This window comes from Electrophorus electricus, chromosome 5, assembly GCF_041902795.1.
Source record: "Electrophorus electricus isolate QZ-2024a chromosome 5, ASM4190279v1, whole genome shotgun sequence".
In the NCBI taxonomy this organism is placed as follows: domain Eukaryota; kingdom Metazoa; phylum Chordata; class Actinopteri; order Gymnotiformes; family Gymnotidae; genus Electrophorus; species Electrophorus electricus.
The window spans coordinates 2,137,501-2,155,000 of NC_137501.1; the positions used below are offsets into that span (position 1 = coordinate 2,137,501).

At 47.6% G+C, this 17,500-nt stretch overlaps 1 protein-coding gene and 1 long non-coding RNA gene across 3 annotated transcripts in view; both read right to left on the minus strand.

Moving 5' to 3' along the window:
• Positions 1–8,522: 8,522 nt before the first annotated feature.
• Positions 8,523–12,456, minus strand: znf703 (zinc finger protein 703). The gene is made up of 2 exons (XM_026995936.3): positions 11,717–12,456; positions 8,523–10,719 (listed from the first exon to the last, which is right to left on the minus strand). Exons 1-2 carry the CDS (start codon positions 11,975–11,977, stop codon positions 9,196–9,198), a joined length of 1,785 nt encoding a protein of 594 aa, XP_026851737.2. The 5' UTR covers positions 11,978–12,456; the 3' UTR covers positions 8,523–9,195.
• A 1,968-nt stretch (positions 12,457–14,424) lies between these two features.
• Positions 14,425–17,500, minus strand: part of LOC113567820 (uncharacterized) — a 5,059-nt gene continuing 1,983 nt past the window's right edge. Inside the window, exons 2-4 of one of the 2 annotated variants that reach the window (XR_003409501.2) lie at positions 17,362–17,476; positions 17,162–17,273; positions 14,425–14,649 (exon numbers count right to left, since the gene is read on the minus strand). This is a non-coding gene — a long non-coding RNA (uncharacterized LOC113567820). The remainder of the gene's footprint in view (positions 14,650–17,161; positions 17,274–17,361; positions 17,477–17,500) is intronic. The other variant, XR_003409502.2, reaches the window with a different exon arrangement.

Genomic DNA, 17,500 nt, shown 5'->3' on the forward strand with positions numbered 1-17,500 from the left:
ACTACACCTGTTCCATCTACATATAAACTACACCTGTTCCATTTACATATAAACTACACCTGTTCCATCTACATATACACTTCAACTGTTCCATCTACATATACACTACACCTGGTCCATTTACATGTGTGTGTGTGTTTGTTATTATCTTTTAAATACTTTTAAAAGTATTTAAACTTTTATACTTTTAAAGTGAAGCGCATCAGAACTGTAATAGCCAACTATCAGCATTCAAACAACAATGAGAGAACAATCAATCAGTCCAGAGGTCAGAGTCTCTTACAGTCTTCAAATACGGACTGAAAACCCGTCTATATGTAGAATATTTAAATGACCACTGACCCTGCTCCTATGCTGACTAACTGAAACTGTAGTACCTATTGTTTATTACACTGATTGTTGTCTGTTATAGAGTGTCTGTGTGTTTCACACAGCAGTGATCCCTGTATTTCTACAGTATTCTAGTTCAATGGTATCTTGAACTCTGACCTACTGTAGAGGCTACGATGTATTCTATGAGAAAATGGCGAAACATTTTTGTAAGTCGCTCTGGATACGAGCGTCTGCTAAATGCCAAAAATGTAAATGCAATGAGAGGGAGAAGGAGGAAAAAATGAGAGCTAAAGAGAGTGAGAGAGGAGAGAGGGAGGAGGAGACTGTGAGGAACCTGAGTCTGTGGTTCCTCTCCTGCTGACGGCTAGTCTTCCACTCCCAGGCTGTTGAATGTTCGGCTCAGTCAGCCATAATTATAAACAAGCTAATTTATGGCCTGTATCACACCTGTGGTATTTACCAGATCTGCTCCACCGCTGCAGCCGTGCGTGAAGTGGGGCTGTGACACCAGAGAAATGTTTGTGTTTGTGTGTTTGTACAAAACCACCTGCAAAAATCTGAAACGTTGTTCTGTTGGCCTCCTCTCTGTCTGCCTTTCTGTCTTCTTCTTGTTTTTCTCTCTCTTTCTCTCCCTCTCCCTCTTTCTCTCTCTCCCCCTCGCTCTCCCTCTCCCTCTCTCGCTCTCCCTCTTTCTCTCTCTCTCTCCCTCTCCCTCTTTCTCTCTCTCCCCCTCGCTCTCCCTCTTTCTCTCTCTCTCTCTCTCTCTCTCTCCCCCTCTCCCTCTCTCTCTCTCTCTCCCTCTCTCTCTCTCCCTCTCTCTCTTTCTCTCTCTCTCTCTCTCTCCCTCTCTCTCTCTCTCTCCCTCTCTCACTCTCTCTCTCTCTCTCTCTCTCTCTCTCTCTCTCTCTCTCTCTCTCTCTCTCTCCCCCTTTCCCTCTCTCTCTCCCTCTACCCTGTGTATTGCTCTGGTTTGTGTTCCTGCACCCCTACCCTATCCTCTCTGGGCCTCAGCCCCAGCCTGCCATAACTCAGTGACTAAGATCACGGCTGCCAGTCAGACTAAACAAGAGCGTTTGGGAAGATTTGCTTGCACTCATTAATCATCTTGACAGCTTGAAAAACACATTTCCCCTTTAATGACTGTATTTGGATAATCAGGTCCTTTCCTCTCCCCCCTTACTCTCTCTCTCTCTCTCTCTCCTTCTTTGTTCTCTATTTCTTTCCCCTCCTCCCATGGTAGGTTTTAGACAGCTGGCTTAGCTTATGGTCCCTGCAGAGAGCAGAGCAGAGAGGACACGGTCATGACCACCTCTGCAGTTTACAACGCTGAGGCTTTCAAAGCTATTGAGACAGATCTCTGTGGAAAACGTCCTGTCCTCCTTCCGAAAGTGCCTGCCACTGCTCAGAACGTGAGCTCAGCCCATGCAGCGGGTGTACCTCATCCTCGCCTGTTTACACACAAACAGACATCAAGCTCCACAAAGGAGAAAGGAAAGGAAACGATTTGTACGGAGGTTGGCGTTTTGTGTGTGTGTGTGTGCTCGCATGCGCTCCTGTGTGTGTTTGCATGTGCTACTGTGTGTGTGTGTGTGTGTGTGTGCACGCATTTGTGTGTGTGCGTGTGTGAGTGTGTGTTTGTGTGTGCGCACGTGTGTGTGTGTTTGTGTGCGTGTGTGTGTGTATGTGTGTATGTGCATGTGCGTGTGTGTGTGTGTGTGTGCATGTGCATGTGTGTGTGCGCGTGTTTGTGTGCGTCTATGCGTGTGTGTGTGCATGTGCGTGTGTGCGTGCGCGTGTGTGTGTGTACGTGTATGCGTGTGTGTGTGTGTTTGTGTGCGTGTATGCGTGTGTGTGTGTGTTTGTGTGCGTGTATGTGTGTATGTGTGTGCGCGCGTGTGTGTGCGTGTGTGTATGTGTGCGTGTATGCGTGTGTGTGTGTGCATGGGCGTGTGTGTGTGTGTGTGTGTGTGCACGTACGTGTGTGTGTGTGTGTATGTGCGTGTGTCCATGTGTGTGCGTGTGTGTGTATGCGTGTGTGTGTGTGCATGTGCATGTGTGTGCATGTGTCTGCGCGCATGTGTTTGTGTGCGTGTATGCGTGTGTGTGTGCATGTGCGTGTGTGTGTGTGTGTGTGCGTGTGTGTGCATGTGTGTGTGTGTGCGCGCGTTTGTGTGTTTGTGTACGTGTATGCGTGTGTGCGTATGCGTGTGCGTGTGCATGTGTGTGTGCAGGCCAGTTTCACAGCAGTGCTGAATGCATGGGGCGGTTTCTCAGCAGGGAGTTAAATGGCAGGCTGTTGACAGGGCCAGTCTCACTCCCCTGCCTTTCATTAGAGGAGATGTGACAGATCTCTGTACTTTGGTCCATGTCCCAGCTCCAACCCCACGCCCCCGTCCGGGTGTACGTGGGAGTGGGGTCTGATCACGTTGCTTTATGAGCATGTAGACTGTATTTGATGTTATGTGGATGGCTAGTGTCTTGGTTTGATATGACAGGCACTCTCCAGTGACCTGTTTAAATCTCTTTAGGAAGGTGTCGGTAATATTGCCAACTTTGTACACGCATGTATGTGGGCTACTGTCAAGGATGTTATGATTATCCTACTGTCTCGTCCTGTCAGCAGGTGAGAGTCACTAAGTGTTTGGCTGAGCGCCACAGCGGTACTGAATCGGTCAGTTTTCTAGTCTTGACACATTATTGTGTCATTGCGGAACAGTGTGTCATGTTGGCCAATGGGAGTTTACGCAAGCTGTCATAATGCTGACACTAACCCAAACTGCATGTGACAGCCGGTTTAAAACAGCACGCGCTGTTATGCCAAGTCTCTGATGAATGGCCTCTGGAAAGTTAAACAGCCACAAATCTGACTTTGTGACTAACACTGACACCTACACTCCAGTGTGTGTGTGGGGGGGGGGGGGGGTGGAGCTATTGTACAGATTATGACAATTTTAACCCCCTCAGCTGCCAAGTCGCTGTTGAATATTTTACATCTAAGATACTTTTTGTCATATATAGGTTTATAATTTTTTTTTTTTAGAATACGTTTCTGTTTGGGCCTTTAGAGTCAGCTCCATATAAAACATTAGGGTTGTATGCCATCCCTAATTTGTACATGCTTTCGTATATATAGTGCTGCCGACAAAACTTGTCTCGCCCGGTTCCGCGATGTCATTTCTAACGGCCACGTACTGACCTGTTACAGCTGTAACGGCACGCGTTAGCATATGATATTTTCACAACTAAAATAAGAAACACGATGTATTTCCAGTGTATGTGGAGAAAACAAATCGCTGCGGACGCCTTTAAACTAACGCACCCGAAACTGCGCATCCTAGACGCTTTGGGAAATGGAAACCCAGCCCGCGTTCACGCGCCCGGCAAGTATCTACCACCAGCTGCGCGCGGTAGGCGCTGTCATTTGACACGTGACGCCGACTCCACTCGAACTCCGGCGTTGCTGCGCCAGGGCACGTTTTTTTCCGCGAGCTCGGTGTTCATGCCATAGGCGCCTCGCGCCCCTGGCGAGTGTGTAAATGCAGTCCAGCTGGTTCTTTGGTGCGCGCGATTATTAGAGGTACGCCACGACTACCCCCGTTCTCCTCGCTGCTTTGCTACTCTGTGCAGGTTTTGTTTGCACGCACGCACAAACACACACACACACACACACACACACACACACACACACACACACACACATCACACACACACACACGCAAGCTAACGGAGCCTCGAAGATGATGGATGGCGTGGACAGGAGACCGTCAGGCGGAGGCGCGCGTCGCTGGGTCGTCGTTGCGCTCTGCTGTTCTTGAAAGCGCCGCGTATGTGCGTGCGTGCGTGCGTGCGTGCATGTCGAAGAGAAAGCGAAAAACTGCCTCGTGGAAACCCCGCCTCCCCTTGAGTGTAGTTGTAGCCAGAAAGCGACAGCGTTATTCCTTTTAGCAGCTGGATGAAAGATGCACCCTCTGCATCTGGCGTGCTTTAGCGCGTGAGCAAAAACAGAAATGGGAGAGCGCTGTTCCACGGAATGCTCGTCAGAGCAGCCTGTGTAGACTTCAAACGCAACGAGTCTGAGACAGACATGCAGAGGTAGAGAAGAAGACCAGGAGACAAAAGCAGTCGAAGATGGAGCCAAGAAAATAAGATTGTGCTGTCAGGGAGAGGGAGAAGGAGAGAGGGAGGGAGAGAGACAGCAAAAGAGAAACGAAATAAAAGGACTGAGTGCGTCTTCTCTGGCTTTTCTTTCTCAGGTCAGGCCTGACAGGCCGGGGGAGGTGGCGTGGACGAGGCGGCTAATTGGAGAGCTGTCGTCATTAATCACCATAGGGCTGTCGGCTGCCTGCCCGGGACACTGCTGAGACTGGCTACGGCTCTCTCTCTCTCTCTCTCTCTCTCTCTCTCTCTCTCTCTCTCTCTCTCTCACACACACACACTCACTGCTGAGTGAGTGGGGGTGTAGTCTACACCCACACACACTCCCCATGCCCTTCTCAGCTCTGTGCTAAACCCCATGGGACAGAGGAGAGGAGGAGAGAGAGATCAATCAAACAGGTGTAGCCCCACTGGTCAGGGACACTGGTCAGGGAGTTAAATTAACTCTCCCCCCTGCCCCTACTTCCAAGCTCCTCCTCCTACACACACACACACACACACACGCACAGAGACAACAGAAATGGAGTGTCTGCATATTGACTCAGCTGAGTCAGAGAGAGAGATAAATGGGTTGGCGAGATGGATGAGGAGAGAGATGCAGTGAAAGACCAGCGTGACCAGCGTGAGGGATGTGCCGCACGGCTGGGCGTCTGGTGACTGCCACGTGAACCCTCCCTCTCCGTTAACACACACAGCTTCAGCCCCAGTGCTCTTTGCTGTACCATAGTGACCATAGTGACCTTAATGGTCAGTAAATCAATGAATCATATTAATGATAAAGAAGGAAATGCTCCCCTGACAAGACCGTGAGCTCGCCCATAACTTTCAAATGAATCAAAAGCAAAAATTTGTGTGATTAAGATTGTTGCAGTTTCATGCCAACTCCACTAGAGGCAGAATAATCCAAGTCCTGGACTGTTTGAAGGAATAGTTGGCATTTCTGTGACCTGGTGCACAGTTTGTGATCACTCACTTAGCAGTTGAAAGCATATAAGACACATGCAGCTGGCCAAAGAGAGTCATGTTCCACCCAGCGCTAGCTCAACAAGTGTCCTTTCTCATGCTCAACCTCTCCTGGACTCTGGGTCTCTCTCCTGGACTCTGGGTCTCTCTCCTGGGTTCTCTCTCCTGGATTCTGGGTCTCTCTCATGCAGTTCTCAGTCATTCTTCTAGATTCTGAGCCTCTCTCCTGGGTGTCCAGTTGGAGGACATGGGACATGAGCCTGCCTCTGATTAAAGCCTGAGGAAGGTCAGGTGGCCACCTGACCTTGCTGGACATGGAGGGCGGAGTAGCAGGGGCTCGCCAGCCTGATTTATTTAGTTAATGGTCCTGTCAGGTGACACCTGTGCCGTGTCCTCTTCTGTCTGAAGTGCTAATGAACTGCGTGTGTGTGTGTGTGTGTGTGTGTGAGTCTGTGTGTGTGTGTGTGTGTGTGTGTGTGTGTGAGTGTGTGTGTGTATGTGAGTGTGTGTGTGTGTGTGCGTGTGTATGTGTGAGTCTGTGTGTGTGTGTGTGTGTGTGTGTCTGTGTGTGCACGTGTGTGTGTGTGTGTGTCTGACCCCCACACCTGCTCCCTTGTGACCAGTGTGCTAACAGTCTGTTTTAACAACCTTCAATACAAGTCGACGCTGAAATTTCTCCTGTAATAGTGCAAGAGGGCAGTGATGTGAAGTCTAACTCTGAATAGCAAAAAAAGTAGAAAGAACAAATCTTATAAACATATTACATACACCAAGTAAATAAAAACAAAAATATATATTCATACAGGATAGTTTACGTTTGGATAATAAGACATATTTCTCTCTGAGAGTAGAACTGATAAAAATTGCTCATTAGTGTGGCAGCTGTATACATGCTTATATGCCCCTAAATGAGATTTTGAAAGTTTTTGTAATGTAAGTCTATTAACAAAATGACAGGAAATTTGATCAATGAAATTAATTATTATTATCTTATTAATTATTATTATCTTATTAATTATTATTATTATTACTGAGGGGGTGAGCCTATAGAAGCCTGGCCCTTCTCAGCATTCTGAAGAAGAGGCTGTTATTAGTAAAATGCCACTATATATTTACACGCTACCTTAGCCAGGGACTTAAACACAGTGGTGCTAGTGGTTGAAACAGCAGTACTAGTAACAAATCAGCATTAGTAACTAAAACACAATAGTACTAGTAACAAATCAGTATTAGTAACAAAACACAATAGCACTAGTAACAAATCAGTATTAGTGACTAAAACACAGCCATACTAGTAACAAATCAGTATTAGAGACTACAACACAGCGGTACTAGTAACAAATCAGTATTAGAGACTACAACACAGCGGTACTAGTAACAAATCAGTATTAGAGACTACAACACAGCGGTACTAGTAACAAATCAGTATTAGAGACTACAACACAGCGGTACTAGTAACAAATCAGTATTAGAGACTACAACACAGCGGTACTAGTAACAAATCAGTATTAGAGACTACAACACAGCGGTATGAGTAACTGTCACGGGACGCTCCTCCTTCACGAGTCACGTGGTATGGCCTGCCACGTGCAGGGTGGGTTCACCTTGTTTGTGGCCACGCCTTTTGTGATTGAGCGCACCTGCACAGGGTTTAATGTCGTGTCTATTTAAATCTCAGCTAGTGTGTGTATGGTGTTGGTCATTGTTAGTCTGCTTTTATATGTAAAACACGTATGTAGTCATTGTTAAGTGTCATTGTGATCTGTGTATTACTAAGTATGGAAGTCATGTCTTTCGTTAATATTGTGTATGAGTGCCACCTGTGTTGTTCATGTCTTTTGTTAATAAATGTTTCACTTTATCGAGGGAGTCTGTGCATCCTGCTCAGTACTAGTGACAAACAAATCAGTATTAGTGACTAAAATGCAGCAGTACTAGTGACTAACACCATGGTGCTAGTGACAAAACCCTCACACACAGCACCAAATCCCACACACTCCATACACACAGCACCAAAACCCCCACACACCCCACACATAGACACACACAGCACCAACAACAGGGTTTGTGCTCTTGTGGGTCATGCCAGGCCATGTGATAAATATTTCTCTCTTAGCAGCCTGCTGCCGTTGTCGTTTGGCATTCATGCGGCAGGGTGATTCATTAGCTCTGGCTGGGAGCGCGTGCAGGACTCCTGTGGTTATTAGCGCTCGTCTGCAGAACTGTGTTTAACAGGCACTGGCCTGTACAGAGCTGAGGCAGCACTTTGCTCCCCTCTACAGGGGCGCAGAGAGAACCGAGGAGCCCTGCTCTGTTTCCTCTACAGGGGCCCGGAGAAAGCAATAGACAGAGAAAGCTATGGAGAGAGAGAGAGTCCGAGTGTGTGAGAGAGATGGGGATAGACAAAGAGAATATTATCATCATTTACATATAATGATGTTTGATATTTTTCTTCCAGTGTAATATTTTATGAAATTCAATGAAAACCACTCAGCTTCTTTAATAAGTAGGAGTTTAGCTATAAACTTATTACTGTATAACTATAGTAATATTCTAATATGCTGCTTTATATATCTACTATACTGTAGTAATAGCAGGTATACTACTGTTGTGTATATTTTTTAACTATAGTAATACATTTATTTGCTACTCTATATATCTACTATAAAGTAGCAGGTTTACTGTCACTGTACATATATGTTGTAACTATAGTAATAATATGCTAATTTGCTACTAAATCTATTATACTACACTAATAAATGGTATACTGTAATTGGGTATATTTTGTAAATATAGTAATAATTTGCTAATATGCTGTTTTCAACATCGACTATACTGTACCAATAGCACTATACTGCTGTTGTGTATATATATATATATATATTTTATTGAGCAAGCGAAGGTATGCATTTAAAAATGGTTCGTTCATATAAAAAGCAGAAACTAAAAACACACACAAATGTAATCAAGTATCATTTATTACACAAAATAATACATTCTGTTAAATGGACAGCACCGCCATCTCTACATATTATTCGTATTGTTTTATTTCCCACTGTCAGCAAGCCCCACCCAAACCCCACCCAAACCCCCACCCAAAAGCTCTCACCAGCCTGCACCATCAGCCACAATAGAAAATATATCACATCTGTCTGTCTGTATTTTATTCTTTTAACTGTACATGTACAAAAAAAAGGCAAATGTTTTTAAGAATAAACTGGCTGTCAGTTGCATCACAATCTTCAGAAGCAAAGGACAAAAACCAGGGAAAAAGACCTGCCGCACAAAAGAAAGAGACGAAACGATAAACAGTAAACAAGATAAATAAAGCAAACCTTCTTAAGCAAAGCTGCACTGTTATAAAATTGCATTTGGGAAACAAATATTTATCACCTGGAAAAAGTTCTCGTACCAAAGTGACAGAAAAAAAGTACTGGGATGGTTACTGTTCCACCTAGAGAAAACCAAACTGCAATAAATCTTTATTCATCTAATTAAATTAACTGGGTTATCAGCTCGATCATTTTAGAGGCCAAATCTTGCTGCTTTCTCCCTTTTCTCAACACCGAAGGGATCTCTTCGCGCTCAGCTGGGTGTCCGTCAGCGGAGGAGGTCCTGTCACGCCCCTCGGCCAGAGAAAGTGACTCCGCCCATTTGCCTTTTGGCCTGGAGCTTCTCCGAGGACAGTCCTCGCCCTCATCCCGACTGCTTCCTTCGGATGTCTCCCCATCTGCGCGCCATCCATCACGGGTATCCCAGCGCGGAGGCTGATCCCAGTCTCTGGCTGTAGAGGGCGTACGGCGAGTAGTACGGAGAAGCAGCAGGGAGAGAGTGCATCGGGACGCCGGGGCCTCCGGGCAGGTGGGCTTTGCTGTACGGGTGGTAGCGGGCAAGGCCCAACCCAGGCGAGCCCCGCAGGGAGAAAGAGCTCGGAAGTGCGCCCGGGCTGCTGGGAGGGGGCAGATGCAGGTGGCAGGAGGCAGCGGAGGAGGGGTAGGCAGAGAGGAGCTTGCCGTCTACGCCCGGCAAGGCAGTGTGCGTGCGCAGGTGCGCCAGCAGCTCCTCTGAGGTGCTGAAGCGTTTGTCGCAGGGCCCGCCCACCGAGACCCAGTTACAGGCATGAGGGAGGGTGTCACTGGGCAGGACGAAGCCGTAGGTGTAGAGAGGGTGGGTGAGGGACGCCGGTGCGGCGGAGGACAGGGAGCTCGGGTGGAGCGTGTGGAGGTGTGGTGAAGGGTACACCAGAGGGAAGGCCGACTTGAGGGAGGAGGCTGGGTCATGCACGCAGGACGAGCAACCGCCGCCTCCCAGGTGGGGAGCGTTGGAGTAGGTGAGGCAGTACGGGTCTCGACACAGGCCCTGCATGAGTGATGGGGGAGAGGAGCCAGAGAGAGGGCTGGAGCTCGGGTGCTTCCCGGGAACGCCCATCCCCGCACTGCCCACCAGGCTGGACTTAACGGGGTCCAGCCCAGACACGAACCCGGACGGGTAGCCGGCGTAAGCGCCAACGACGGAGCCGTGGTAGCCCATGGTGGAAGGGGGGAGGGGGAAGACAGAGTGGCTGGGTTTAAAGGGGGACACAGGGGCCACATGGCCCGACACCAGGCCTGGCTGGGAGGCCGGAGCTTCGGGTTTGCTGTCCAGGGGCTGCGGGCTGCCAGTGGAGCTGCCGCTACTGGAGTTAGCGCTGGCACGCACCTGACTGGAGTTGGCCAGCTGGGCGTGGTCCAGGCTGGCTTTGCCATGCTCTGCCTCCTTTTTCCCAGCGCGATCTCCACTGCCGCCGCCGCCGCCGCCGTCCGTTCCGGGGGCAGAGCCTGCAGGTTTGGGGTCTGCGTGCGGGGGCAGGACGTAAGGCATCTTCTGCGCGGGCGGACTCTGCCGGTGTGCGTGGGCCTGTCCCGCAGTGTTCTGTGCGGGCGAGACGGTTCTCGGAGACGTGGCATGCGGAGGAAACGATGGACACGTGGCACCGGCGGAATTCCCGCTGGGCACCCTAAATCCCGCCTTATCCGCCGAGCCGTTCACCACGCCTCCCTCCTTCCTACATTCCGAGCCACTTTTGGAATAAGGCTTGAAGCTGGACTTGTCTTCCAGGCCCTGGTGCTGCTCGCAAGGTTTGAGGCCCGAGCTGGACGATCTCCCGTCCTTCTCTCCCAGGCTGCTGGATGAGAGAGCGCCCATCTTGGATGACGGAGTAGGATCCGGCTTCCCGATCTGGGAGCATGTCTGGGCGAGCAGAGCCAGTGGGCTCTTCTTAGCATCAAGCTAAAGGGAAGAAAGCAGACAAACACTGTCAGACTTCGCTTGTTTGTTGGTGTCAGTGGAATACTGTTAAAGGTTTACGACGAGCAGGTTTTGTAATGACAGAAGGCTTAAAGAACTGTTCTGGATCTCGTGGAATGTCCAGGCTGGTTTTAGATCAGGGAGGGGACTGCAGTAAATCAACTTTGGGCCTTTTAAACAGTAGTTACTCTGGATTTTTCAGACTGATGGCACAGCCTTCTAGTTTAGTTCAAAGAGCTTTGAGACTGTCTTTTTAAAATCCCCTTTAAAAGGATATTCCCAGTGTCATAATTCAGAAATATTTATGATCCTAAAAACAATAAGACATACATTAGAAATCTTTTACAGAATACTAAATTAATTACATAAGATTAAATAAGATTGAGTTAAATTGATTAAATTGAGTTCAAAAGAAATCCTTAATTTACTCCACGACGATTTAGCGTATTTTGATGTATTACAATCTATTACGATTTATATATTATGACAATTCTGCAACTATTGGTTTGTTTCTGAGCACAAGAGCATAAACGTGACCAGCTAATTATCTACTCTACAGATATGGAACGCCGTCCATAGCTGATACCCCCGGACAGAAGCGCGAGCAGTCTGCCGCGAACGGCGTCGGCGCCCGGGCCGTTCCCCTTTACGCACTAAAGCGCGTTCCTGCGTGAGGGAGTCCGTTGAATGCGTGTGTTGAAAAGTGTGACTACGTGCTAACGAGGACGCTCTTTGAAGACTTTAAAAAAACACCAGCAGCGGAGCGTGACCACTATAGCCTACCAAAGCACGTAACTCTCCCTTTGACACGCGCGAACGCGCTTTAAAAGAAGCAGAACGAATAACCACATTAACGGGAACCGGGGTGCGGATGTCGGACATTTTATATAAATGATCTGAGGTTACAGTGTTTACGAACTCAGAGGGGGAAGAAAAGCCATTTCGGAAAGCCTACGGTGAGCGTGTAAGCGGTTCGTACCTCGATGCTGACGGGCGCGGAGCTCAGCGGCTGCAGATATTCCGGGTGCAGCATATGGCTCGCGTGAGCGGTCAGCATTTTGAGGATCCGTACGGGCAGTCGCCTCTCCTGACGCGCGGGGTCCGCGAGTGGACGCGAGACGACCGAAGGGGCGCGCGTTCTAGAACCGCCGATCAAAGTATCGCCACCACCGTGGCACGCGCCGTTCTCTGCTGTGTGTCTCCGTGAGCTGGCTGCAAATCCAGAAGGCGCTTCGCTCATCTGGATCGGGGCGGATCGCGGACCTGGCAGGAATATAGACGGGGCGGGTGTCGTGCGGGTCTCATTTAGATATCCGATGTCATTTAATAAATCACCGCCGACCCGAGCAGCATGGTGTCCTCCCAACTCTGCACGGTATATCCAGTGGGAATGACGGTAGTTTGTAGTCCCAACTACAGAGCGATAGAAGTCACTGTGGAAAACAAACCCTCCCGTTTCGGCATCGTTCCGAGCGCGGGGTCTCCACTAGCCCAGGGTGGCCTCGGTGTCTCTGCGCAAAACTACAAATCAGCGCAAAACAAGTGACGCGGATCCTTGATCAAATAATCACGCTTCCGCCACCGAAAAAACTGGTCAGGTTGTTTAAGAATATCCCGGGATAGGACAGGAATCTCCGATCCTCTCGCTGAGTTCCGCCGTCGTCTCTCCACCTCGCTCGCACACACACACACTCCTCATACTGAGATCTGGAGGAGCGCTTGAAAAGGAACAAGCCGCCGTCCAATCGCGGAGATCCGCATTGCTAATCAGTGGGCGGGCACTACGCCCGAGGGGGCGGGGTCACCGCTCGGACCCGTTCACGGCGTGTCCGAGGAGATGGGTTGTGACCCAAATACGCACGTGTCGGAGAGCCAGGCAAAGGCACGGGTTCAGAAAGGAGGAAGGGTGACTGCAGAGATCCGCGAGCCGCCTGTTTGCACAACAGTGCACAACAATCCCTGAGATGAATGGCTGCGGTTTGACTTCGTAATGAATGTACGACAGACAGTCTTAATTCTAAAAAAAATACATGCAGCACATTGCAAAGTAAAGCAAAGCAAACAAATGGCCATCACATTAACACATTGCCTCTACATTAAAAGATTACCGCGGCTTCATTTCACCAAACTGTCAGCCTTTTGTTCTTCTTTGAATGAGAAATGTTTCACGCCATTACAGTGAAAACCAGGGCACGCACCGACCTTAAAACGTGCGCGCTAGCGTTTATAGAATTGCTTTCTTTTTCATTTCAAATGACCCTAAATGATATATTTCATATACAATAGCTGTTCATGTCCGTGTCTTCTTCTGAATGTTAATAACTCTATTACATTACCCCAGGCTTGATTTGCCATCGGAGTAATTTAGCTAACCTAATTATGCAATGAATTGGCTTCATTACTTAAAAATGAATCCCGGCAGAGGCTGTTACGAGCCTGCCGAAACAGTCCGCCTCGCGTAGAATCTCGGCATGCTTTACGGCCCAGATCGTCCGCAAGTTTGAACCGCCTGCATTATTTCATGCCGTGTTCTGGATACACAAAGACGAGGCTTGTTTATGGGTCACTCTTTGGAGGCAGTTAATCTCCAATGTTGTCCTCTCTTTGGAAGTAATGTTTTGCATCCACTGCCTAACTGCTGCCACGCGATGATATACTGGTCTCGGATCGACGCGCAAGAATTTCCAAGCAGAGGTTTCCATTTCTGTGTAGGCTTTTACGATCTGGGGTTTGTTTCTCATTTACTGTTTACACAGCTGATTATAGATAGTGTTTAAAACTTACGTTTGCTTAACGTGTCGGTGTGGCACGGAGTAACATCGCGGGGAGACTTCACTTTAACTAGTGCAATAGCATTTCCCCCCTGGATTAATGTTCATTTAAATAAGCCACTTTGACATAAGCTTGTTTATATATTTAAATTTTTTATGTGTAATTAATACTTCCTTTTCCTTTTGTGTGTACATTATCACACTGCTTTAGTGTTGTTTGATGGCAACCTTGTCATATAACTCATGACAACAGACATCAGAATCAATACTGCACAGGCAACTTTCTCCCGCTTGAAATTGTGTTCACTGCTTCTACATGTATGAAGAAAAGCGGCAGCAGTGAAACATATCAGTCAGAAAAATGACACGAACTTCTATTACTGTCATTTCAGTTTGTTTCAAATCAGTTCCGTTTTGCAGTCTTGGCCAGCTTCTCAAAGCAGTTCAACTCTCCTGATCATGCAGTCTAAAGTCACGCTTGAGTTTTTCAGTAAGTAATTTTTTCAGTACGAGCTGTGTTTTTCAGTACAAAGTGAGTTGTTCAGTACAAGGTGAGTTTTTCATTAGGAGGTATGTTTTTCAGTAGGAGGTGTTTTTCAGTATGAGCTGTGTTTTTCAGTAGGCCAGTTTGGACACTTTACTCTCCTGTACACGGTCTGTAAACTGAAACCTGTTGAATCACCTTGTTTGCGTCTCCACAGTAAGAGCCTGCTTCTCACGGCACAGAGCGCGTTTTACTTTGATATCATTGTAGTTGAGATAAAACATGTAGGAGACAGACTGGATAAAGAGTCCAGTGATTTACATCTGTGTTACTGCACTTACACCACACACAAGGAGAGGAAGAGTATGCTGACAGAAATCTGAACAACAACAAAGATGATCAGAAATCACACAAGAAGCCATGACAACCGAACAGTTTCCTCTGTTTTATATGATCAACTTCATCAATACACAAATGGCACAATCTGTTCCCAGGCCTGCTGTTAGAAGCATTTAACACACAACTGGTCATAAAAAGTTGTGTGTTGTAGTAGAATGTTTCAAAACCTACAAAATGGCTTTACTTCAAGAATCCAGTTTTCTAAAAGTGTGTGAGCCCCGTTCTTGGAGCTGGTCTGGAGGTAAACACAAAGCACACCTGTGGAGACAGATGAAAGGCAAAGTTAGCCTGGTGCACTGTTATAAAAATGACAATAAGACAGAAAGCTTGAACTGTTGACCTGAGAGGAGGAGGAGCTTCAGGCTAGCGTGTGTGCAAGAGCTTTTGTGTAGCATAACCGGGTGGCTGGGAGGAATATTCTGTTTAAATTGGCACATGGGTGGTGTGTGTGTGTGTGTGTGTTGGGGGTGGGGGGGTGTGAGGATGTGGGTGTCACATTATACTTTACATCTCTCAGATGTCTGTCAAAGACAGGCAAGGGTTTTGGCTTGTCAACATCCTGTCATTTTAAGTCCAATGCACGCACACACACACACACACACACACACACACACACACACACACACACACACACACACACACACACACACACACACACATACTTACAGACACACCCTAAACACTCCTTCAGACATGTTGACAGCTGATCAAAGACGACTAAAGTGTACAGGCATTACTACATAGTCTTTTCTAGCTAATTAATAACCTACAGCTTTTTCTGAGTTAAACTGTCACTCTGTGGTTGACGGCAGGATGGAATTCACAGGGCCGAGGGGTTGAGGCAAAAGCTTTAGTCGACAGGAAATTGACTTTCTGAGCTAAATGAACGATGAGTCAGTGCTAAAGCTCCTTCGCTGTTGTTTAAGTAGAGATCTTATCATGAGAAATGTGTAGCTTATAAGTGTTTTTTTGGTGTGCGTGTGGGCTTGTGCGTGCATGTGTGTGTGTGTGTGTGTGTGTGTGCGTGTGTGTGTGTGCGTGTGTATGTGTGTGTGTGCGTGTGTGTGTGTGTGTGTGTGTGCGTGTGTATGTGTGTGTGTGTGTGTGTGTGTGTGTGTATGTGTGTGTGTGTGTGTTTTTAAAGAGAGAGAGAATGCGGAAGAAGGAGCTGGAGAGAGAGGAGTGCAAGAAGGAAACTGCATGAAAGCTAATTCTTTTTCTGTCAACAGTCCCTATATTTGACTCATCATTATTAATTTCAAGTGTCACTCATCGCCCATGGCAACTCCTCATCTCACGTATAAACCCGGAGAGAGCTGGCAGCGTACAGGATTAACATGTCCTCAGCGCTATGAGTGATGATCTGATCCCTTCCCTTAAGATAGCACGTTGTCTTCTGCTGTGTAAACACACACTTCAGATTACGACAGCGACCATCTTCTTGTCAGCAGTCTGATTGCTGTGAGCAGACAGTGTATTGTTAAGGCCTCATTGTGCTTTCATAGCCGATCCATCCTGTTGCTAACGTCAGGTGCGATTTAGGGCATCTGGCTTTCCGCTCGGATAGAGACCGTTCCTGGGAGCTTGGTTTATCCGCCACGGCCTTTTCATTATGCTTATTTCCTCAGAATGTCTTTCTCTCCATGGACAGGCAAGTGCTAATCATACGAGGAGAAATGATTCAAGGATAGAGTCCTGGGAAACCTCGTCTGATTCCCCAGCACCGCGTGGGAAACGAAGACACACGAGGCATGAAAACGATTTCAGGACGAGTGAGTTTGGCTCTGTGGGTGGACGGGAGGGCTAAAATATAAAAATAACCCTGAAGGTGGAGATAAGAAATAAAAAATAAAAAAAACTCAGAAAGAGAGCAAGAGACAGAACTGAGGGATGAGTGTAGGAGCACTGCTACACCTCCTTCATGTCTGGCTTTAAGCGGGCTCTTGAATGTTCTGGCCTTAAGATGACTGATGGCCATTTCCTGTTGGATGTATTTAAAGGGTAGGCCGCCCCTATAAAAGGCCCATTTGCCTGGCCCCTTTAAGCCTGGAGGTGTTTGCCTAAGCACAGTGGCATCCAGTGCTTTACCATAACAGAGACGGAAACAAACACTTGAAAGGTGCCTCCACATCCAGACACAAGGGTTCTTTTTCTGCTCTGACCATGCGGATGACGCTACCTCTGTGCCTTCGGGCACTTTTAATTGTCAGGAAAATAAATGCACAACAGAATAAAACAAAAAGTTTAACTTACAAGTTGCTATGCAGCTTCCATACGTGTGCACTCTGACTAAGCCTGCTACGAGCACACGAGCACCGAGGAACAGACTTGAGCAGTGAGCTACAGCGGAATGGTATCTCCATGGCTACTCCCAAACAGGTCAGTTTCCCAGACCTGGTTTAAGCCTTAATGTGGCTTAAAATTGTTGGCCTTGTCCAAAATGCCACCTGAAGAGTTCTATCTGTGTTCAGAGTGCTCAGGTTTTTGAATCAGGCTGTATTTGTATGAGTGTGTTGTCCAGCACTCGGGCTGCAGTGTGTGAAACACACAGTTCACCGTGAAATCAAGTCAAGAACTTCACTGTCTTAATGATACATATACATACATATACAGCCCAGCCAAGGACATAGTGGAATGAAGTGACATCTCTCCAGGGCTTCAGTGAAACCCACGAGACAGGCCACAGAGAGAGCGAGAGAGCGAGAGAGAGCGAGAGAGGAGTGTAAGAGCATATGAGTGGGAGTGTTAGCCGCAGGAATAATGCATGCACATCACTCTTGTTTAATTAGGAGTGGCTGAATGATGAGGTGTGTGGCGTGTGGAGGCCGGGGCCTGAGGCAGGAACACCACGCCACTCCGCATCTTCTTCGGGAATGATCAGCCTTTGAAAGAAGAGGGGCAGGACAGTTTTATGGTGTGTGACTGACAAGCAGGTATAACCAGGGAGGATGAGCGAAAGCAGAGCTTTACCTGACAACGGGGTCTCCCTGGCCACTCCAGCATATTCCCATTCGGAGATATTCCCGTTGGAGATATTCCCATTTGCAGATATTTCCGTTTGGAGATTTCCCATTACAGAGTCGTACTGCTCAACAGACCACAAAGAAAA